The 24221-nt window shown below is 39.6% G+C and overlaps 1 protein-coding gene across 2 annotated transcripts in view; it reads left to right on the top strand.

Annotated features, from left to right (window-relative positions):
• The first annotated feature begins 19626 nt into the window (after window positions 1-19626).
• AGL (amylo-alpha-1, 6-glucosidase, 4-alpha-glucanotransferase) overlaps window positions 19627-24221 on the top strand; it is an 82801-nt gene continuing 78206 nt past the window's right edge. For both annotated transcript variants that reach the window (XM_047084063.1, XM_047084064.1), the window contains exons 1-2: window positions 19627-19952; window positions 20511-20660. In XM_047084063.1, coding sequence (XP_046940019.1) covers window positions 20579-20660 — 82 coding nt within the window. In that variant the 5' untranslated portion in view covers window positions 19627-19952; window positions 20511-20578. The remainder of the gene's footprint in view (window positions 19953-20510; window positions 20661-24221) is intronic.

The following is a 24221-nucleotide window of genomic DNA, read 5'->3' as shown; positions in this document are numbered from 1 at the left end:
GAAAGTTATATCTACTTCTAATGTATTTAATACAGAAATTTGAATTTGGATATAAATTTCAAATTTACACTATTTTAACTCGAAGATTCTGACTACACTGATTTTGTTATAATGAACTCAACTGGCATAAAATATTATTTAAATTTTCCTAAAATTAAGAAATCACCTATTTTTCTCTCAGCTTAGACTGTGCAAATGAAAATAGTGAATGAGTATAGTAAAACCATTTCATTTTTATTTTATGTTCTTTTGTGTGTGTGTATGTTTTTCAGTAGGCTCCACACCCAATACAGAGCCCAATGTGGGGCTTGAACTCATGACCCTGAGATCAAGATCTGAGCTGAGATCAAGAGTCGGATGCTCAACCAACTGAGCCACCCAGGCATTCCAGTAGTAGAATCATTTTAAAAATACAATGCAAAATCTCTATTTTTTCATCTATACAACTGTGTTTCGCATTTATATAGCATTTCTTTTTCCAAATATTTTAATTTATGCGTTACCCTGGCAGTTACCATAAGCCTGTTATGTGTCATAAACTGTGTTGGCACTGAGAAAAAAGTGATGAGCAAAAATAGTGGGAAGGACAGGTGATAATTAATTTTTTTTAATTATAGCAGACATTTACATATGCTTACTATGCTCCAGGCACCATTCTAAGCATTGTACATAACACTAAGTCATTCAAGACTCACAACAAACCTTAAAGTTAGGTTCTATTACTGTACCCATTTTAAAGATGAGGAAACTCTTGGTTCCAAAATCCCTGCTCTTCACCACTCAACTGTATTCTGCTACCTCATTAACCGCACAAGTAAGTATAAAGCTGCTACTGTAAAGTGTAAAGCTGCCATAAGGAGATGTTCGGGGACCACTAAAGGGCTCCATAATGGGAGACTGACACTGGTCAGGAAGGTCAGGGGGGGCTGCTTGAGGAAGTCTGCTTGAAGTAAGACCTGAAGGATGCGTTAAATAGGCAGATGTGGGTGAGAGAAGCATTCTAGGAAAAAAGTGCCCTGTGATGGAGCATGAGCAAAGGACTGAACCATGGCCAAGTAGGAAGAGGGATGGTGATGGAGAATGAGGTTAGGAAGGGTACAGAGGTGAGAGGCAGGGTTAAAGGCTGATTATGTAGGCCCTTCCAGGCCAATGTAAGGAATATCATTTCCTTTTTTTTTTTTTTAAGACAGAGGGAGTGAGAGGGCAAGCAGCGGAAAGTGGCAGAGGGAGGGAGAGAAAATCTTAAGCAAGCTCCACACTCAGCACAGAGCCTGGGGTCATGACCTGAGCTGAAATCAAGTGTTGGACACTCAACAGACTGAGCCACCCAGGTGCCCCATCATTTCCATCTTTATCTGTATTATTCTGATTAAGAACTAATTTTCTTACCTTTCAAAAGATAGAACTAGGAGAGGTGTTTTTTTTCTCTCTAAAGGATAAGGCTATCACATAGAGATAAGACTCACAAAGTATGGGTAAACTATTGTGTCCAGCTTTTTTTTGTTGCTGATGGTAGGAAGGTTGGCCTGTTCACCATACTGAAGCTAGTTCCTTGTAGGTGGAAGCAGAAGCATAAATATGGAAATTAAAGCTTTGAACTGGGATAAGATTCCCCAGAAAGAGAGTTGAGTAAGAAGAGAATGCCAACACTTAATTATCCATTGGCAAAGGATGAACCTGCAAAGGAGATTTAAAGAAAGAGACAGAGAAAGGAGGAGGGGGAGAGGGGGGAAAGGAAAGGAAAGGAAAGGAAAGGAAAGGAAAGGAAAGGAAAGGAAAGGAAAGGAAAGGAAAGAGGGAAGGAAGGAAAGAAAGGAAACAGTTTGAGAGGAAAAAGGAAAATCAAGAGAATATTAGGTCATTGGAAGTGAGATGCCACTGTGATCTCAAGTCACATAAAAAAATGAAATTTAGCATCATCAAAGTCATAGAGGAATGATTCTTAACCAGAGACAATTTTGCCCCATGAGGGTCATTTGCCAATGTCTAAAGACATTTTTGGTTGTCCCAGGTGGAGGGAGAGGGCTGCTGCCTGCATCTAGTGAATAAAGACCACAGATGCTGTTAAACATCCAAAACCGTAGAGGACGGCACCACACACATAAAAGAATGATTCAGCCTAAAATGCCAATAGCACCAAGGTTAAGAAATCCTGAGATAGAGTAATACAAGCCGAAATTAGCTTGGAGAGCATTTAGAAATTGCTAGCAGGAGAGAAACTGAAGTACCACATAGAAACAATTTTTCAAAAATATGTCTGTAAAGAGAAACTAGGGCAGTAGCTAGAAGGGAATAAAGGAATCAAGTGAAGATTTTTTTCTTCTTTCTCTCTGTCTTTCTCTCTTTCTCCTTTTTTTAAAAATGTCTTTCATTATTTATTCATTTTTGAGAGAGAAAGAGACAGAGCACGAGCAGGGGAGGGGCAGAGAGAGGGAGATATAGAATCCAAAGCAGGCTCCAGGCTCTGAGCTGTCAGCACAGAGCCCAATGCTGGGCTCGAACTCACAAACCGTGAGATCATGACCTGAGCCCACGTGGGACACTTAACCGACTGAGCAACCCAGGCGCCCCTCTCTCTTTCTCTTAACGGGGAAAAACTTGAGCCTTTTTAAAAACTTCAACTGAGATGAGAGAAAGTTTGAATACTCAGAGAAAAGATAATCCACAACTTCAGGTACGTTAAAAGGTGGAGGGGGTAAAATAAAAGCACTAGAGGATGATTTAGCCTTAGGAAAATAATTATACCCATATTGTGAAGGGAAATAGAATATTATGGATAGAGATGCAGTTAGGGTTGCGTGTGCTGGGAATAGGACAGGCAATGGAGTTCCATTTAATGGCTTCTATTTTCTCTAGAAAATGAAAGTCAAGACCCCCTTCTGAGAATCCTAGCAGATGAGAGGAAGAAGAGGTTTGCAACAATCATTATGGAAAATGGGAGAGAGACTGAGAATCATTTCAGGGTGACTATACAGTTTGAAGTTATTTTAACTAATCTTCTGTGAAATCAACATGCCCTATTGTGTAACTCTCTCCAGTAGTGGTTGGTCAGGTGCAGATGGAGACAAAGGGGTTGGTTTTTCCACGGTTGCAGCTTTGGCAGATGCCACAAAGAAGACAGAGGGGAAGGGAGTTTAGGGAACTAGCAACAGTATTATTGAACAATACATCACGGAATCTTAGCTGGGCAAGGAGAGATGTGAATAAGGGAGGTAGATGGCTGAGAAGAAGATGCATGAGTTAATAGACTTAAACAGGAAGACATTTTCTCCAAAGCAAAATATGAACACGGCCAGTGACTCCAATCCATGTTACAATTATTCGAACTGAGATACGAACTGCCCAAAGTGAGGCATGCAGAACAAAGCTTTGATGATCACCAATAAATGTGTTGTGCAAGATGGGTCCTTTTGTGGTGGCCACCAGAGCTCAGGGTAAATTTTATAATATCATATTGTAAGGGTTAAAAAGATAAGTTTTATTGAGAATACTCAAAAAGTCAGCAGCAAGAAAAGTCACAGGTCCTTTGATTCTACCATTTTCCCCATGAAGAAGTATGCAGGGACCCAGGCCAGCTGAAGGACAGTCAGCCCAGTATTTCAGGAAAAAGACCCCTCCACACTAGAGGGCAAGCATGAAAGCAACCTTCTCAGAAGACATAAGCAGATAACTTAAATGTTAGGTGGTCTGGATTGCATATTACCTATTTAGAGGAAGTAACTGTGAAAGTCAGCTTCCCAGCACCCAAGGACAGCAGAGACCACACAAAGTTGTGGTTCCCACGAGAGGGTAAAATAATGCCATAAGTCTTATAGGACACTGGGTTCAAGTGTGGTTTCTCCCAGTGATGGAAGGGTATTCCAAGTTCCAAATGGCCCAGTGGTTCAGGTAACTAAGAGTGAGCTCTCGGGGTCACTTTCAGATGATCCTACTCCTTGTGCCATGAAATTCTAGATATAATTTAATAAATGATACTTAGCATAGCATGTGTATGTCTAATTCAGCAGACTTCTCTCACTTTATTTCTTCATCATCCTGTGTGGTTTTTAGAGAAAACAACGAAACAGAGGATATGGTTTCAAAGTAAAGAGAGGTCTTATGAAACAAACCATAATGTTGTTGGCCTTTACCAACTAAAAAGGTTTAAGTGTGACTTACAGAGAATATTTCAAAATGTGACTTCTGATACACATGCAAAAATAGTATATACACACATACCTAAATTTCAAAATGGAGACATGTCCCATGAAGATTTTTTTCCTTTTATAAAAAAGAAGGGGGTGGGGGGGAATAAAGAAAACAAAACTAAAGGAACAGAGATGAGAAAATGTGCAATAAGTATTTTTCCCTTAATTGGTTCAAAGTTCTAGAATAAAATAACAGGAGACTTATGGCTAAGATTCTTTTTTTAACTATTATTTGAGTATAGTTAACACACAAAGTTACATTAGTTTCAGATGTACAACTTAGTGATTTGACAAGTTTATGCACTATGCTATGTTCGCAAGTATAGCTACCATCTGTCCCATTGCATCACTATTACAATACCATTGACTGTATTCCTTGTGCTCTGATTTTTACTCCCATGACTTATTCATTCCATAACTGAAGGCCTGGATCTCCCTCTCTCTTTCACCAATTTTGCCCAACTCCTCACTGGCAACCATCAATTTGTTCTCTGTATTTATGGTTCTGATTCTGCTTTTTGCTTGCTTATTCATTTTTTATATTCCATTTATGAGTGGAATTATATGGCATTTGTCTTTCTCAGTCTGACTTATTTCACTTAGCAGAATACCCTCTAGGTCTATCCATGTTGTTTCAAATGGCAAGATCTCATTCTTTTTATGGCTGTGTAATATTCCATCACACACACACACACACACACACACACACACACACACACACACACCACTTTCCTTATCCATCTGTCTATTGATGGACACTTAGGTTGCTTCCATGTCTTGGCTATTGCAAATAATGTTGCAATAAACATAGGGGTATATATATCTTTTTGAGTTAGAGTCTTCACTTCTCCTGGGTAAATACCCAACGGTGCAATTACTGGATCATGAAAGATTTCTACAATGTGGAGAAAAGTCAAACAAGACAAAAAAGTTCGACGTGGCATAAAAAGCTACCAAGCAGTCTTTTTGGTGGTTTTATTATTTTTTTTTACTGTTTATTTTTTTGAGAGAGAAAGAGTGCAAGTGGGGGAAAGACAGAGAGAGATGGAGACAGAATCTGAAGCAGACTCCAGGCTCCGAGCTGTCAGCACAAAGCCCAACACAGTGCTCAAACCCATGAACCATGAGATCATGATCATGAGCCAAAGTCAGACCCTTAACCAACAACCACCCAGGCACCCCTGGTGGTTTTATTTTTAAAGGTACTGTAAAACTACTTGAAAACATACAATATTGAGGGCGCCTGGGTAGCTCAGTCATTAAGCATCTGACTTCAGCTCAGGTAATGATCTCAGTTTGTGAGTTCAAGTCCCACATTGGACGAGTATGAGCCTCGCTTTGGGTGAGCTCCACTTCTCTCTCTCTCTTTCTCTCCTTCCCTCTCTCTCTCTCTTCTGTCCCTCCTGGCATTCTCTCTCTCTCTCTCTCTCTCTGCCCCTTGTTCACTTGCACCCTCCCTCTCTCTCTCTCTCTCAAAAAAAATACATATACATATATATGTATATATATATATGTGTATGTGTATATATATAGATATATATATATACACACACACACACACAATATTGAAATTAATGGCAGCCCACCTTTCTGATAATTCAACAGTAAACAGAAACCCAGTATCTCAATGTTGTTGAGGGAGATGTCATAGAAAAAAGTCCTCAAGTTGATCAGAGAGAAAATATGTTGTCTGAAAGCCAAAGGTGATGCTTTGCCTTCAAAAGCAAAAATCATCAAGAGGAAAGAAGTAAAATATATAAAGAACACAAAAGAAAAAAGTCCCCCTTTTCTGACAAATAAGGAAGGACAACTTAGGGCACACAACGTTGTAGATTTTAGGATTTAAAAAGCATCCAACTGAATTGGCTACGTAATGGCTTGCACATTTCAGAAAAGTTAAGGAGTCCATAAAAATGGGGGTTTTGGAAGGTATGAACTTGAGGCACAAAGGCATGACTGGTGCTTCTCAAACCTGAATGTACTTACAAATCACCTAGATATATTGTTAAAATGCACTCTGATTTAGTTGATGTGGTGTTCAGCCTGGGATTCCGTGTTTCTAACAAGCTCCCAGGTGATGTGGGATACTGCTGGCCCTTGGCTCACACTCTGAACAGCAAAAGCACTAGTGACTCCCAACTTGAGCACAGCATCCAAGAAACCAAAACAGAAATTCTCCACATATTCACTCAGCCATAGATAGAAATGTTCACACCTTCACAAAATTAGGAAATTGGTGGCGTGGGGAAATAGAGTTTATTACCTTTGCCTATGAGTCACTGAATTAATTTTTGCTTTATGCTAATAAAACATAGGTTATGAACATAACCCTATCATAAAAATACCTTTGCTACTTTTCAGATAGTCCTAGAAACATTGATAAAGCAGTATACGCTCACCTGGCAACAGTTCATGAAAATACACACGGGGGATACTACAAAATTGCAGTGGCACCCATTTTCCATAAGAGATATATAGAATCTTCAAAGTTGTAAATCTGTGGACTTCAACGAGCAGAGCACCTCATGGAAGTCTCAGGAAGAGCATTTGCCCTAGAAGGTGAACCGTGAGCTCAAGCGCCAAAAGAGCAGAGCTTCTTGCCCCTGCCCACTTGCACTCTGCCCAGTAGGGAAGACTCAGGACATCTGATCAGCAGATGGAGCATTGCCAGTGAGAACCACGCATGGAATATGTCAAAGGGTCTAGAATTAGCCTGCTTTCCCTGTGTCACTTCTGGGGTGACATTCCCAGCCTGTTAAATAGCAGCAGCTTTCTCCCCAAACTCCTTGCCCGATTCTTACTGTGTTTCTCCAATCTTTCAGACTGAGCAGCTACCCTGGTCCTGATTATGACAGATAACACCACATTCTGCCTCTTCAACTAATCCCAGGGATTAAGCAGACAACCTTATCTGTGATTATGCTACCAGGTAAAATACAACTAACATGGGTTTAAGTACTCCTCTAGGTATGAGCCGACAAAACACGGCTACTGAGCTTGTCACAACGTTGTGTGGTCCGTTTATTCTTTGGAGGAAAACTCATTACTTGTGTAAGTTTGATTTTTTTTCTATATTTGATATTATAAACCAATTTGATCATTATATTGCAAGACAATGCTGTGTAGGTACACAACACATATACTAAATAAGGTGCCAAAGAACTTTTTCAGCCCAGAGATGATGTGACCTGTGGTAAAACTGACTGTAAACTATTCATATAGTCTATATTCATTTTCCAATATAGGCAATTTTTAATATACAAAAAGAAGGATACATTGATTCCACAGTATTCATATAAAAACATCATACTATTTCATTAAATATTTCTCAGTATTGCTGAGAAATTCCATTTTTGTTCAAGCTCATCTAGCTGAATTGGATGATGGCCTGCAGATTTCAGAAAGCTACAGGGTAGAGGGTCCCTAAAAATGGAGGTTAGGAAGGCCTAAACTTGAAGCACAAAGGCATAATGGTGCTTCTCAAACCTGAATATGCTTACTAATCACCTTTTGTGTCACCATGCCTCCTAAGCCTTCCAGAACTATAAACATAAGAATGTTGTCTGACATTTTAATGTTACTATTAAGATATAACACAAAGGAATTAGAAATCACCTCAAATTTTCATAACTTTTTAAAAACTTATATGAAAATATCAAAGAATCAATAAGCCCTAGGAAGGAGAGAAAGAAAAGTCAAGATGGATCCTAGAGATATATTAAATGAATATAGTATGATTCACAAAATCGGTTCAGACTAAAATACTGAATCTGTTCTAAATTTAGTGTACATTACATATATTTGTATTTCAATAACACTATTACATATATATTTAATCTTTTAATGTTTACTTTTGAGAGAAACAGCGTGAGCAGGGGAGGGGCAGAGAGAGAAGGAGACACAGAATCCGAAGCAGGCTCCAGGCTCTGAGCTGTCAGCACAGAGCCAAACGCGGGGCTCGAACCCATGAATGTGAGATCATGATCTGAGCCGAAGTCATATGCTTAACTGAGTGAGCCACCCAGGTGCCCCATAAGCCACATATATTTTTCAAATGTAACTTTACTATGTTTGAACCTCTAAATAAATTATTTCCAATAAAATACTTTAAAAAAGAAAGAAAATGAAAGCTTATTACTATTTTTCTATGTAAATAAAGAAGCAATTACTTGCCTTGACAGGACATGTAACCTATGTTCATGCAATAAACTTTCCAAAGTGCTAATTAATTTAATTTAACCTTAACGTTTTGCTGATTATCCACTATGCTACATTCATGATATACAATCCCTTTAATCACTGTGTAAGCAGGAAAACGACTCCCACGGTCACTGTAAATTGAGAAGAGGGCTTTTTTTAAACCTTAGGCAGTTAAAACAGATTAGCCTCTGTCTTATACTGTTGACCTTTCCTCTGAGTTTACTGGATTGGCAGTGAAATACTTCAGCCAAGTGTCTTGGTAAATTAGGCTGTGTTGGTCATCAAACTGAGAATCTATATAGCACATATCACTCATAGATTATATTTCATGTAATTTTATTTTTATACAATGTACTATGTGATGCTCTGTATAAGGACAGAAAAGGAGAAAAGAAGGAGGGAAGGGAGAGAAAGAAGAAAGAGAAAGAAAGAAAGAAAGAAAGAAAGAAAGAAAGAAAGAAAGAAAGAAGAAAAGAAAAGAAAAGAAAAAAGAAAAGAAAAGAGGGGCACCTGGGTGGCTCAATTAGCTAAGCGTCTGACTTTGACTCAGGTCATGATCTCGTGGTTCACAAGTTTGAGCCCCTCATCGGGCTCTGTGCTGACAACTCAGAGCCTGGACCCTACTTCAGGTTCTGTGTCTCCCTCTCTCTCTGCACCTCCTCTGCTGGCTCTCTCTCTCTCAAAAATAAACAAACATTAAAAAAATAGAATACTTTTAAAAAAAGAAAAGAGCAAGTGCTGGCAATGATGTGGAGAAATTGAAACCCTGTGCACTGTTGATGGGAATGTAAAATGGTACAGCTGCTATGAAAAACAGTATGACAGACCCTCAAAAGATTAAAAACTGAATTACCATATGATCTAGCAATTCCACTTCTGAGTGTATTTCCAAAAGAACTTAAAGCAGAGTCTCAAAGAGATATTTGTACACCTATGTTCACAGCAGCATTATTCACAGTAGGTAAGACATAAACAACCCAAATGTCCAATGACACATGCATAGATAAACAAAATGGGGTAAATGCATACAATGGAATATTATCCAGCCTTAAAAAGGAAGGAAATTCTGACACATGACAACATGAGTGAACCCTAAGGAGGTGATGGTAAGTGAAATAAGCCAGAAATGTTAGCCTAAAGTAAATGTCAAAAATGTTAGCCTAAAGTAAATTATTCGTTGATCCAGAAACAAAAGTATAAATATAATATAATCCATTAAGTTACCCATTCCTTCCATCTTTCACTCATTCTTATAGCCATTATTGAATGGCTTTCAGTGTCAGGTACTACACCAGGCAATGGAGATCCTGATGTAATACAGGATACTATTTTAAAGATATAAATGTACCTTTACCATTTGCCTTTGCAACATACCAGACTTTCTCCCATTTGGCCTAGGATACCCAACTGCCTCAGTAAGAGTCCTGGGTTGCTAAAGAATTAATGTAAAGAGAAAGTGTTAATATTAAACACTTTTCACTCAAAATATGATTTTGCAGCAAGACTATAGGCATGTTTGATACAGAACTTTGCAAGTTCTTTTATCTCTCATTTAACATTAGAGACAGGGACTAATGAACTAGTTCCTGGTAAGAAGGAAGGGAAATCCATTCCTTCTCGGCTTGAGTAATTGTGAAAATGTGACCATCTAAAGAGAGAGGGACGTGAGAGAAATAGTGTGATGTGTCCTGGTGGGAACAAGTCAGACAGGTTCAGGGCATTATTAGAATATAAACTCCAGGGGCACCTGGGTAGCTCAGTTGGTTAAGCATCTGACTTCAGCTCAGGTCCTGATCTCGCAGTTCATGAATTGGAGCCCTGCATCTGGCTCTGTGCTGACAGCTCAGAGCCTGGAGCCTGCTTCAGATTCTGTGTCTCCCTCTCTCTCTGCCCCTCCCCTGCTCATGTGCTCTCTCTCTCTCTCTCTCTCTGTCTCAAAAATAAATAAACATTAAAAAAAAATTTTTTTAAAGAATAGAAACTCCAGATAGGCAAGGATTTATGTCTGCTTTGTTCATTACTGTTCCTACAGTTCCTGAATGGTGCTTACCACACAGCAGGCACAGTATTTGTCAAATGCATAGAGGACTTTTTGTTCTGCTCCCTGTTTTGAACTCTGGTTGAAGAGTGTTATGCTAGGTAAAAAAAAAAAAAAAAAAAGGTGGGGAAGGTCCAAAAAGGGGAGCCCCAGCATGGTTAGGAGGGTAAAGCAAGGACATCAGTTACAGGCAGGACCTAGTTTCCATCCCCAGCCCATACTACATGGATCCACCATGGCAGAGTGAGGTGATTCCAGCAAAGGCTTATGAAAGGGATGCCTTGGCCCTTGGGCCAGGTTAAGAACCCTTCAGACTCTTGGAGGGGTTCTGCAGCGGAAGGAGGACCTCAAGGAAGCCTAAACAGCAGAGAAGGCTTCTAGGCTCTGACCAAGCCAAGAAAGAATGACCAGGAATTTATCAGCTATACACATTAGTAGCTTATGTCAACAGGATAACCAGGAACAGGACTATACAGATGTACTTTAGGTACCACCAGCCCCTACACAATGCCCAGTTCAAGGCCACAGAGTTCAACTCCTCCATAGCAATGATTCCATGTGAGACCCTGCTCTGTATGGCAGACATCAGCTTAGAAGTACGGAGAAGGGGGATGGAAACAATAAAACAATTATTTCATAGAGGCAAGTTTAAAGAGATTATTATTTTTTTTTAATGTTTATATATTTGAAAAAGAGAGAGAATACAAGCAGGGGAGGGGCAGAGAGAGAGGGAGAGAGAGAATCTGTGCTGAAAGTGCAGAGCCCAATGTGGGGCTTGATCCCATGAACCACGAAATCATGATCTGAGCTGAAATCAAGAGTGAGACACTGAACCTACTGAGCCACCCACGTGCCCCAAAGAAATTATTTAAATAATTGGATCAGGATTAGTTTCAAAACAGACAAAAATTATTTTTGCTTTCCCATGTCCAGCAGTTGGAGAACAGTAAAGGGGATCAGAGCAGTTTTTAAAAATATAGATGGAAACAACCTAGGATGATGGGCATTAAGGAGGGCAGTTGTTGGAATGAGCACTGGGTGTTATATATAAGTGATGAATCACTAAATTCTACTCCTGAAATCATGAAAGAAAGCAAGAAAGAAGGAGAGGGAGAGACAGAGAGGAAGGAAAGGAAGGAAAGGAAGGAAGGGAAAGGAAAGGAAAGGAGAGGAGAGGAGAGGAGAGGAGAGGAGAGGAGAATGGAGGGGAGGGGAGGGGAGGGGAGGAGGGGAGAGGAGGGGAGAGGACAGGAGAGGAGGGGAGAGGAGAGGAGAGGAGAGGAGAGGAGAGGAGAGGAGAGGAGAGGAGAGGAGAGGAGAGGAAACAGCCTAAGTATCTATCAATGGACGGATGGCTAAAGAAGTTATAGTATGTATGGGGGCTGAGGGTGGGAGAAATGGGGAGATATTGTAAGGTTACAAACTTGCAACCAGTAGATAAATAAGTCCTGGATATCTAATGTATAGCATAGTGGTTATAGACAATAATACAGTATTATGAACTTCAAAGAGGCCAGGTCTTACTAGAAGACTAGGTCTCACAGGTTTGCATCCCCAAAAAGAAATGATTATGTGATGTGGTGGAATGTTAGTTAACTCTATAGTGGTAATCATATTTGCAATATATATCAAATCAACACATTGCACACCTTGAATTTACACAATGGTATATGTCCATTATATATCAATAAAAACTTTTTTTCTTTTTTTAAGGAAAGTCTGAGAAACTGTCACAGCCAAAAGGAGTTTAACGAGACATGACAACTAAACGTTATGTGGTATCCTGAAGGGCTCCCAGAACAGAAAAAGGATAGGAGGTAAAAAGTGAGGAAATCTAATAAACTATGGACTGTAATAATGTATCAATATTGGTTCACTAATTGTAACACATGAATAATACTATTGTAAGATCTTAACAACAGGGGAAACTGGGATCTCTCTGTATTCTCTTTGCAACTATTTTCTTAACTCAAACTATTCTAAAATAAAAGTCTTATTTAAATTTTTTTAAAAAGAAGAAAGTATAGTTTTCTTAATACATCTAAGAAATGTAAACAATTTACAGCTGTGCCATCCAGACACAGGAAACACAATCCCTGCCTCAAAAACTCTAGTGAGAAAGAGAAAAGGCGGTTATTATACAACATGATATCATACATCATACAGCAGAGGACATGAAAGAGGAACACCTAACCCAGACCCACGGGAAAGAGGGCAAGGCAGGGAAAGATTTCCTGAAGCAGCTGTCCTGAGATGACTGAGTATTAGATTAGCCAGAATATTCCTAGAAGAAAACAAACTCACTGTTGTCATAGCCATATATAAAGTCAGCAATATCCAAATTCAATTTAGAAAACCTTTATTGATTTCCAGGCCATGGGGATAACATCAATGCCCTCAGATTTAGAGTTGACTGAACAGAGTCGCTGAGAATGCAATTGAAATCCCACTCTTCCACTTGATTCCTACACGACCTTAAACAAACTACTTAACTTTGGGCACTCAGTTTACATACCTTTAAATTGGGGGTAACAATAGTGTCCTGGGAATTGAGTTATTTCATGTAATGGGCTTAGAACAGTGCCTGGCACCTCCTAGATGCTCATTAAACATTCATTGTTATTAACTATTTATAGGGTATATATTAATTTTTGAAACATTTCAGACATTTTATTTTTATATATCCTTGAAAGATAAATTACAGCTTAGGAATTAGACCACAAAAGAAGTTAAGGGGCTTATGTAATGCCTGAAGAAGAATGCTTTCCCCTAATTCTTTTTTTTTTTTTTTTTTTTTTTTTTAAAGAAAGAGCTTCCCTAAATAAACCTCTGGCTTCTCTTTGCACTAGTTAATTTACTACATTCCTGGAGAGTGGAGAGTGATTTACCTGGTTGGTAAATTTGTGGAAAAATAACTGGTGAGCTTGGCTTACCTCTGTCCTTTTTTTGTTTTTAAGCTTATTTATTTTGGGGCGGGAGAGTGAGCGGGGGAGGGGCAGAGAGAGAGAAGGACAGAGGATCCGAAGCAGGCTCTCTGTTGATAGCAGAGGGTCCCACATGGGGCTCAAACTCAGAACCGTTACATCATGACCTGAGCTGAAGTCAAACGCTCAACCGACTGAGCCCCCCAGGCGCCCCACCTCTGTCCTTTTCTGAGAATAAACATGCAGTGAGCATGATTTCTCCAGTCTGTCCATAATGTTAGGTAAACTGGCTGGTTCTGGAGTTTAGTTGTAGCAAGCTCATTTGGCTAATAGGTCTATAGCTGCAATCTCCAACTGGACTTTTTAAAGTTTGGGGGAAGTTTGCTTAATCACCCCCAAGCTTTCTGACAGAAAACTAAGGTGTTTGTGAAACATCTCTCCATGTGGTCAAGCACATTAAACAATCAGTTCCATTTTTTGCCTTGGAGACACTCCTCCTGGGCCTTCCATTCCCCTGCTCCAAACCTCATTGCTTTGATAACAATTAAAATGGAAAATAAACTGCCATGCAAACTGTGGCAGACACTACTAGTTATTCATTCTCTTTCCTTAATAACAAAACCTGTGTTTTGGCTAGTCTCATTGCTGCCCAGACACAAGTTACATTTGTGTGTACCTTGTGACCAAGTTTTGGCTAATGAGATAGAAGCAGAAATGCTGTCTGGTATTTCCAGGAAAGCTTAAAGGGAAGAGGTACACCCTTCTTTTCCTCTTCTTCCATTATATTGCCTGAACTTGGATATGATAGCTGGAGTTCTGGCAGCCTTGTGGTACTATGATAAGATCCACATAATAAGAGGGAGGAAGCTGTGAGCTAGAGAGATCCCGGCTTCCGACTGCCTTTACAGACCTGCCACACCAGCTTTGAATTGCTCACCTCTAAACTTTTATGCAAGAAAGAAACAAATTTATCTCTTGTTTAAGCCACTGTTGCCTTGTTGTTGTTGTTGTTGTTGTTGTTGTTGTTTTCTGTCATATGCAGCTGAAGTGGTCCTGACAAATATAGAAAATCAGTTCAAGTCTTCCTTCCCTCATCCTTGTTCCCCAACCAGGCTGCCAACTCCATCCTTCCACAGGGAAATTCTGGAGGCAGGATTTCAACAGGAAGTTAAATTTATTTGCAAGGGTAAAAATGATTTAGCTCTAAATTTAGGGCCAAAGAACATTTTAAAATACCTATCTTTAGAAAAAAGAAACCATCACCACTAAAACACCCTCTCGAGTTTCCTCTTATCATGGTTTCAAAGCATTCCATATGCTCTTTTTGGTCAATTTGTTATATCAATGCTTAGGACTTTTTTAATGACTTTTCCCACTCAAGTTTTGGTTTTTGTTTTTGTTTTTTGTTTTTTTAAATAAAATACAACTATCTTTACCTCCATTACATGTACATGTCAATAATTGTGCTAATAAATATTAATTGTACAGCAACAAAACCTTACTTCTTTCTTATGTCCTTCCTCTGTTCTCTATGATTTAGGCTAAAACCTTGGGCTCTGACTTCCTTTTCTGAGTTCACCTTTATACTCCCTCTTCACAGATTAAGATAACAGACCTTTAGATTCTTTTTGTTGGCCAGGCTCTGGGAGACTTCCTCTTCATCTGCTTTGTCTAACTGCCATCAGAACCCAGCAAAGACAACTGGCCATCAGCCCTTCTCTTTTTAGGCTATCATTTATTAAAAGCCTGATTTTTACCAAGGGCTATATAATAGATGCCTTGAATGCTTTCATTATTTCATCTAATCTTCAAAACCACCCTCCAAATGAAGCGTTATTCTCTCCAATTTACAGATGAATCAACTGTAATTCAGAGAGATTAAAACTAATCCCGAGTTTGTTTCCAAAATGCGTTTTCTTTGTGTTGTACTATCCCTTTTTGAAAAATCTCTCTCTGGTTTCTGTATCTCTATCACCATTATATTAGGTGCTTCTTCTTGTCTGACTTCAGCTCTATTTCCTTCCTATCTTCCCTTCTCTTCCCTGGCTAAGTCTGGATATTTCCCAAAAATGCAGAATAAACTGTTCTACTTAGAAGAGATTTTGAAAACACAATTCCAAATTTTACAAAATAAAATAATTCATAATGTCAGTATATAATCACTACAAAATAAGATACACAAAAAATGGTGATGAATATAAAAGCCAAATAAGGCAGATCCCTCCACTTCAGACCCAGAATCTTACAGGACTGGGACCAGACTATACATAATACCCTAAATAACTCCTTTCCTTTCCCAAAACGGACACTCCCATACACAGACCTTAAGAAACACTCTAGTGTTTTCTGACCCTTCTGACCACAGCCCTTCTCCCACTCCCCAGATACATTCATATCAATGTTTTAGAAAACAGTAGAGTCACTGCCAAATAGCTGAGATTATCCATCAGATGTTCCTCAAGGAGATTCTTCTCCTAACAACTCTAGCATGAGATTATTGTGTATATATAGATCTCTGTTATGCACACGACAGGCACATGACAAATGTTTGCCAAAATGAAGGCAGCACATGGTACCACTGTAGCTCTAGACTGCAGATTCACTGGCATTCCAAAAACTTCACAAATAGCACACTTAGCGTGACTCTTCTTTTTTAAAAAGGACGTTGTGTGGCTTGTAAATGTAATCTCTGAGACACATCACATTGAATCATAATTTTTCCATTACTTGACCTTCTTCACTTTCTTTCACAGTATGAAATCTCCAAAATTAAGATCATTTGGATTGACAAATCTTTTAAAATGCAAGCATTTGTGTAAGAATAACTCACCACTAAAGGAATTCATTTTGTCAGTCTATTTTACTCCTTATTTTAGCTGGAATATTGGGCCCTAAAGTGACAGTTTTGCTGGTGGAGGGAGAACAGGGAAAGCTAATTTTGGAGCCCTGGAGAAGAGTGATCAACAGGAGAGCAGTGTGATGAGATGGTCATAGGAGAGACTCAAAGGGGGTACGGAAAGGAGACCCTGAAGACAAACATAAATATGAACTGTATTCCACGTCGGTCAGGGTCCCATCCTAGTATTTGTACTTACACATGTCTCAGGCACAGTTCTAAGTCCTCATTTAATTAATAGTAGGCACTATTTTTATCCCTGTTTTACAGTTGTAAAAACCAAAGCACAAAAAGGTTGAGTATATTCCATTTGTTTTTTTTTTCAATATATGAAGTTTATTGTCAAATTGGTTTCCATACAACACCCAGTGCTCATCCCAAAAGGTGCCCTCCTCAATACCCATCACCCTCCCTCCCCTCCCTCCCACCCCCCATCAACCCTCAGTTTGTTCTCAGTTTTTAAGAGTCTCCTATGCTTTGGCTCTCTCCCACTCTAACCTCCTTTTTTTTTTTTCCTTCCCCTCCCCCATGGGTTTCTGTTAAGTTTCTCAGGATCCACATAAGAGTGAAAACATATGGTATCTGTCCTTCTCTGTATGGCTTATTTCACTTAGCATAACACTCTCCAGTTCCATCCATGTTGCTACAAAAGGCCATATTTCATTCATTCCATTTGTTTTTAATGTTTATTTATTTTTTGAGGGGGGGTGGGGAGAGAAAGCACACAAGCAGGGGGCAGAGAGAGGGACAGAGAATCTGAAGTGGGCTCTGCACTGACAGCAAAGAGTCGGATGTGGGGCTCAAACTCACGAACTTCAAGATCATGACCTGAGCCAAAGTCAGGTGCTTAACTGACTTTAACCATCCAGGCGGCCAAGGTTAAGTACCTTAGAAAGCTGAACAGCCAGTTAGTGGCAGAGCTGGGATTAAAACACAGGCACATTTCATAATCATGAATGGTTATGCTTTTACACAGCATAATTTTTGAGATTGGTGGCTCTCAGACATGTTTTTGACCATGACTCCCAGTAGGAATACAGGACTCACTACAACAAAACATAAGTAACAGAAACAGAAGTTTCTTGAAATAATAGTCTTACCAGATGCAATGCACTCAGATCATTCCTATTTTACTTTAAAAATTGTTGGTTGCAGGGCGCCTGGGTGGCTCAGTTGGTTTAGCATCCGACTTGAGCTCAGGTCGTGATCTCACAGTTCCTGGATTAGAGCCAAGTGTCGGGCTCTGTGCTGACAGCCCAGCCTTCTTTGGATTCTGTGTCTCCCTTTCTTGCTGCCCCTCCCCTGCTCGCATTCTCTCTTTCTCTCTCTCCCCACCTCAAAAAAAATAAACATTAAAAAAATTGTTGGTTGCAACTAAATTACTTTTATAACCCTCAATGGGTATGATTTACAATCCTCAATGTGACTTACAAATTGAAGAACACTACTTTCTCATCATCAGTATAAGCTCTACTTTCAAAATAGATCCATAATTCAACAACTTCTCACCACCTTCATTGCTATACCTTCTTTACACACACACACACACACACACACACACACACACACACACCCAACATCGTTGTATCTTGGTTAATTGAAATAACTGCTTAACTGGTCTCGCTTCCTTCCTCACCACACCCTCCAGTTTATTTAGCTATTTTCCATAAAGTTGCAGGGTAATCCTTTAAAAGGTCTATCAGATGAGGTCACTCCTCTTTTCAAAATGCTCCGTCTCTTTTGCCCATATTAAAAGCCCAAATCCTTGCAATGGCCTACAAAGCCTTACAAGATCTGGCTGTCAGCCCCCCCCCCCCCCGCCTTTATCTGTCCTAATCTCTTACCACTCTCTTCATTCAGCCATGGTGGCCTCCTTAAATCCACAAGGGTGCTCCTACCTCATGGCCTTTGAACTTTCTGTACCTCCGTATGTAACCCTCTACCCTGGATATCCTCTTTGCTCTTTCTCTGATTGGGATCAGATGTCAACTCACCAGCAAGTCCTTTACTGACTATTGTATTTACAATTGCAAACTTCCTTTTCCTGACTCTTCTATGCTTCCCACTTCCTACAACCTTTTGTTATCTTATATAATTTATTTATCTTATTTATTTACCTGCCTCCCACCAACAAAATGTAAGAGTTCCATGAGGGCAGTGACTTTGATTCACTTCCATGCCTGGCAAATCCTAGGTGCTCAATAAATACTAGTTGAATGAATAAATGAACTACAGATACCCAAACTCAGTTTTGGACCACTTGCAACTAGCCATTCTCAGAAATCTACTGAAACAAACATTTCAGTATCCTTAGTTTTTAACCATTGTTTTTGGATCTACATTATTTCCACAATAAAGAAAGCAAGATCTTTCTCTGCACTCATGTCTTTTTTCTCATGATCCCTAGGTGTCCTCAAAAAACTCTAGAAGGGGTTTCTTTTCCTCAGGCATAAAATCTCCTTGGACATCTGTAACAGATCCTAAATTTCTGGCCTGAAATATGTGCAGCCAATATAGATCCTTAATCGCATATGCTCTTCAGGTCTATGCAGTGTACATCAGATACAACCAGACGTTGTACAAGCGGTATTTGCACCCTCAATTGTTTGCAAACTGGCCATATTTCACCTACCTAGTAGTTCCGTGTCTGCATTCAAGATGTGCCCTGTGTTAGCACTAGAGATGGTAGACACACGAAGGATGGAATGTCTGAGATTGTAGACAGCCCCTTACTTTAGATACGGGGAAATCAAGATTCAGAGAGTTTTGGGGCGCCTGGGTGGCGCAGTCGGTTAAGCGTCCGACTTCAGCCAGGTCACGATCTCGCGGTCCGTGAGTTCGAGCCCCGCGTCAGGCTCTGGGCTGACGGCTCAGAGCCTGGAGCCTGTTTCCGATTCTGTGTCTCCCTCTCTCTCTGCCCCTCCCCCGTTCATGCTCTGTCTCTCTCTGTCCCAAAAAATAAATAAACGTTGAAAAAAAAATTAAAAAAAAAAGATTCAGAGAGTTTAGGCCAAGTAAACTTAGGCCACGTCAAAATTAAAAAAAAAAAAAAATCAAAACAAAGACACAAAACACATCGTGGTAGAAAAAGCACAGGAAGCCAGGTCTCTCGCCTCCCACCATTCAGCCGGTCCACAAAACGACCCTGTGACATACGCAGCTCAATCTAGCTGGCAGCCTTCTACCGTAGCATTTTAATGTTCAACCACGAGGTCGCAGGCTGGTAAAGGAAGTGTGCACTCCGGACCTCGCACCTCCCTAGCGCCGAAAACCAAAAGCGGCTCGCTTCCTGGGCCCCAGCCGCCTCCCGGACCCCGGCCCCGCTGACCGCAGTCTCGCGAGACTAGCGGTCGCGGCGAGCAGGGTGCGGAACCTCCCGGAAGTGGGCGAGGGGACCTGTCAGCTCCCACCCGGGCGTGTGGGGAACTTGAGGCCCGGTGGGTTGAGGGTCTTCTCCGGGACCAGCGCGAGGCGGAGTCACGGAGAAGCTCTCTGCCATTCACACAGCGGCCTTATCCCTGGCCCGGCTGCCGCCGCCCCGCCCTTTGCCCTTCACGGCGCCCGGCCCTCCTTGTCTGGGGCTGCTTTTTGCGCCTGGGCAGCCTGCCTTTCCCCGTTTGCTTTCCTTCCCGTCTCCTCCCCCGACTCCAACACCAGAGTCGCGGGTCCTGCAGTGTCCCAGAAGCTGCACGTATAACTTGCTCCGTGTAAGTGCTAGGAATGCCGCTGGTCTCTCAGGGAAATGGGTTCTTTCTATCTATAGCTCCGTCTGTACATCCTATGTCTGCAGCAGCTATTCCAGGGGCAACAACTGCTTCCCTCTGTTCTCATCTCCCCATTGGTGGCTTCCAACCCGAATTTGGGAATGGGGAGCTCTCCCACCTGTTATCTTTGAGCAGACTAATCTCTTGTAAGCAGAAGTGCCGTTTGTAGTCTTCAAAGCCCTTTGGCTTGGGACCGGGAATTTTCCCCCCCACCCAAATCCAGGCTTTCCAAAACATATTGCTTTTCTCTGAGAATAATTCAGTTTTTTGTTTTTTTTTTTAATTGTAAGAATCTATAATACAATAGTTTTGCTTTGGTCCTATTGTGCTCTAAGGGAGGAAACAACTATTTACCTTCTCAGGTCTTCTTTATAGGATTCATTCTTTCTTTTTGCTTTGCTAAGGTTAAAACACATTTAGAACATGTAAGTGCGGCTGTCAGCCTTGAGGAATTAAAGGTAATAGTTATTTTCTTGATCTTAATTCCTTTTTGTTTCATAGGGGTAACTCATTCGATTTTGGAGTTCTTTTAATTCTTCTGAAAGATTTCAAATCTTCTAAAAGCCAAAATGGGACACAGTAAACAAATTAGAATTTTACTTCTGAACGAAATGGAAAAGCTGGAAAAGACCCTCTTCAGACTTGAACAAGGTCAGTAGCAAGTTGTTTGATTAGCTGTGTCTTTTAAATTTTTAATCTATTGTCATGCTAATTTTTTAAAACTTTAAGACAGGTAAAATTTCCAGAGACCTTTCTAAACTAAATTAGCACAAGGACAGTGCCATATTTTAAAAATATCACTAGCGAAAGTTGATTTTAGTTATAAAGTTGAAAATGTTATATTTGTCATGTTAGGAGGATAAAATAGTTCACTTTTCTTTCCATGCTTCCGCTTAAGACAGAAGTTGCATATATGATCAAGAAATTTACCATATTCTATTAATTATTATAAAACTTGGTAAATTATTTCATATGTAATTTTATTTGGAGGATGTCTATAGTTTTGCTTTTTCATAGCCCTCATTTTTTTCCTTTATTGAAACTTTGATTTAGTAAAATAGATCACAGAAAAAAGCAAACTGTTATTTATATATATCAAAAGCCTCTCAAATAAAAATTTAAAAAACTGATCAGTTTATGTTGAAATATATTTGAGCTTATTCTTTAGACTTTATAATTTTTCAACATTGAAAACTTTCACACTTTTGTGTTACTGTAACTTGTGAAGTGGAAGTTTTAATGTATGAAAAATAAAATGCAGCCCCCTTTAATAGTGCAACAGATAGATGTTGATAGTAAACATTGAGGGATTTTCCCCCTCAATATCACAAGAGTTACATTTTTGAAGAAAAACAAATCGACCGTCAAATGTGTTACCTCCATGCCAAATCACCTTCTTCCAACTTTGGCATTTAGGATCACTGAGTACTTACTCCATTTTTGGCTTTCCTGACTCGGCACTTTCCTGGTTTTGATTTTTTTCCTACCCTCTTGAGTGCTCCTGTCTACTTGGTGGTGTCTGTTGCTGAGCTGTCTTCCTTCCTTATTTTAATTAATTGTATCTATCTGCAAGAGATCTTTTCTTCTTCCCTTCTTCTGCCCTCAAAGAATTATACATTCTCATGGCCTCACTTGTTGCCTCCATGCTGATGGCTCTTTTTGGAAGAAGAGCCTTGAATTTTGCTTGCTTCTTAAAAGCCAGGAGTATAATGGCATGAGTAAGGAACTAGAATTTTCTTGGCTCTCCTGCTAACAACTTCTTTGACTTTGGGCAAGTCACATGAATTCTAAACATTAATTTATTTGTGAAATGAAGGTGTTAATTTCTATTCTTCTACCTTCCTGGATGTTGAAGCTCAAAATTAATACTATATGGCTTTGAAATCCTAAACAGGTGCAAGGCATTGATAGATCACTATACCTATCTATTTTTGCACTGGATTCTTGGCTTCATCCAGTATTACACTATAGAATAGCCTTGGGATAGCTCCACCTGATATGCTTACATCTATCTAACATGTCCCAAACCGTCTCCTACTCCCCATTCTCAAACCTTCTTTGTTTGAGAACAAACATCCGGTTTTTTTAAAACAAACATCCTGTTTATTTTAGTGATGTCTCCATTTTTATAGTTTCCAAGGCCAGAAACTTTGTACTCACCTTTGACAGTTTCTTCTCTTTATCTGCAATCTCTCTTTAAGCCCTGTAATTTCTTTCCAAATGTCTCTGTTTGCCTATCTCTTCCATATGCCTAAACATGGATGCTAGAATAATCTTTTATGCCATCTCTTTCTTTTTATTAATTGGTGTCTATATATAAAGTCAAATTTAAATGCCTCTGCAGGGCTTCTGAGACATTCTCTAATAGAATCCACCTTCACTAGCCAAGGTTGCATCTCATTGTTCCCCATTATTAGTGTCCTACATCTTTACAATTCCCCTGTCAATTCCCTCTCCCCTGGATTTTCTCATAGCTCTCCTGACACCTTTACCCCCATCAGATTCCTCTATATCCATTAACTCCCTTTACTATCATTCTGTGTATTGCCTACCTTCAGCTAAAATTCTACCTCCTCCATGAGGTCTTTTCTTAATTTTTTTGTTATTTTCTTTCTTTGATTTCCAATCACACAATAGGCACAGAACAATTAAGTACTGAATGATGGAGCAGTGTCTCAGTTTATTGATCTTATAGCATCAGTTTAAGATCTGTGAGAATAGGGAAAGTATTATAAACCTAGTACAATGTATAACAGCCATTAAATCCTTGCTGATTCATTACTAAAACACTAGTTAAAGCTAGCAAAAAGTGTTAAATTCAGCCAAACTATTTGAAGAAGGAGCTATGAAGGGTTTATAAAATAAGAATGATGTGACTGAGTCTGTAAATCTAGTTAAAACCAGTAAATTCAACCAAATGATATAAATGGGAACACGTCAATTTTTTTGTGTGCAGTAATGAGGTGATCATATTACTATAGAAGGTAATTAAAATGTGAAAGATGAAGGGACATTGGAGATAAATCATTAAGAAGGCTATTTTGAAAACACATCTGGTTAAAAATAAGGGTCGAACTACATTAGAGTCAAAAAAGGTAGCAGAGTTCAAGACATTTTATTTTACTTTTATTTTATTTATTATTATTATTATTATTATTATTATTTTAATGTTTATTTTTGAGAGAGGGGAGAGAGAGAGAGAGAGAGAGAGAGAAAGAGAGAGAAAGAGAAAGAGAGAGAGAGAGAGAAAGAGAGAAACAGCATGAATGGGGGAGGAGCAGAGAGAGGAGGAGGCACAAAATCCAAAGCAGGCTCCAAGCTCTGAGCTGTCAGCACAAGAGCCTGATGTGGGGCTCAAACTCATGGACTGCGAGATCATGACCTGAGCTGAAGTCAGACACTCAACTGAGCCACCCAGGCACCCCTTTTACAATATATTTTTTTAAATGTTTATTTATTTATGGGGGGGGGGAGTAGGGGCAAAGAGAGAGAGAGAGAGAGAGAGAGAGAGAGAGAGAATCCCAAGCAGGCTCTGTGCTGCCAGCACATAGCTCAGTCTTGCAAACCCCAAAATCATGACCTGAACAGAAGGCAAGAGTGGGATGGACGCTTAACCAACTGAGCCACCCAGGCGCCCCAGAGTATGAGACATTTTAAAATTCATAGGACTTAGTGAACAATTAGATGTGAAGAAAAACTCTGGCAGTTTTTGGTTCTTTCATATTTAAGTGATCACCAAGTCTCTCTTCATTTTTCTTTTCACTTTTCCCTAAGAAAGGATTCCTCCTCATTTTCGAGGCTAATATCTCTATAGACTCTTCTAACTCAGCAAGACCAAAAAAATTTTTTTCTAGCCAAATCATAGCCTTTCCCTGTATTTCCTGTTTCATTCAGTGGCAGAATAATGAACAAAGTCAGTTTTTGCTGAACCTGGAGTTCCATTTTTATATAGGTTGGTTAAATTTCAACTTTTACCCTTTTTTTAAGAAAATACTTATAAAAGTTTCTTGATTAGGAGCTTGAGCTTATATAAACTTAGTAGACGGAACAAGATGGAAAAATTTACTTCATAGTAATAGTTTAATCACTCACTTTACTAGTTGCCTGCAAGAGGGAAATGGCTAATCTGAGTAAGGTATTCCTACTGTTCTATGAGGAATAAGATAGCCACACTATGTACTGCTGTGACCTAAGCTAATTTTAGCAAACTGA

Source organism: Lynx rufus, unplaced genomic scaffold, assembly GCF_022079265.1.
Source record: "Lynx rufus isolate CCGP_SWC_20201006 ecotype Redwood Valley unplaced genomic scaffold, mLynRuf1.p SCAF_2, whole genome shotgun sequence".
Classification (NCBI taxonomy): domain Eukaryota; kingdom Metazoa; phylum Chordata; class Mammalia; order Carnivora; family Felidae; genus Lynx; species Lynx rufus.
The sequence above is the reverse complement of the archived record's forward strand: the minus strand, read 5'-3'. Positions and strand labels throughout refer to the sequence as shown.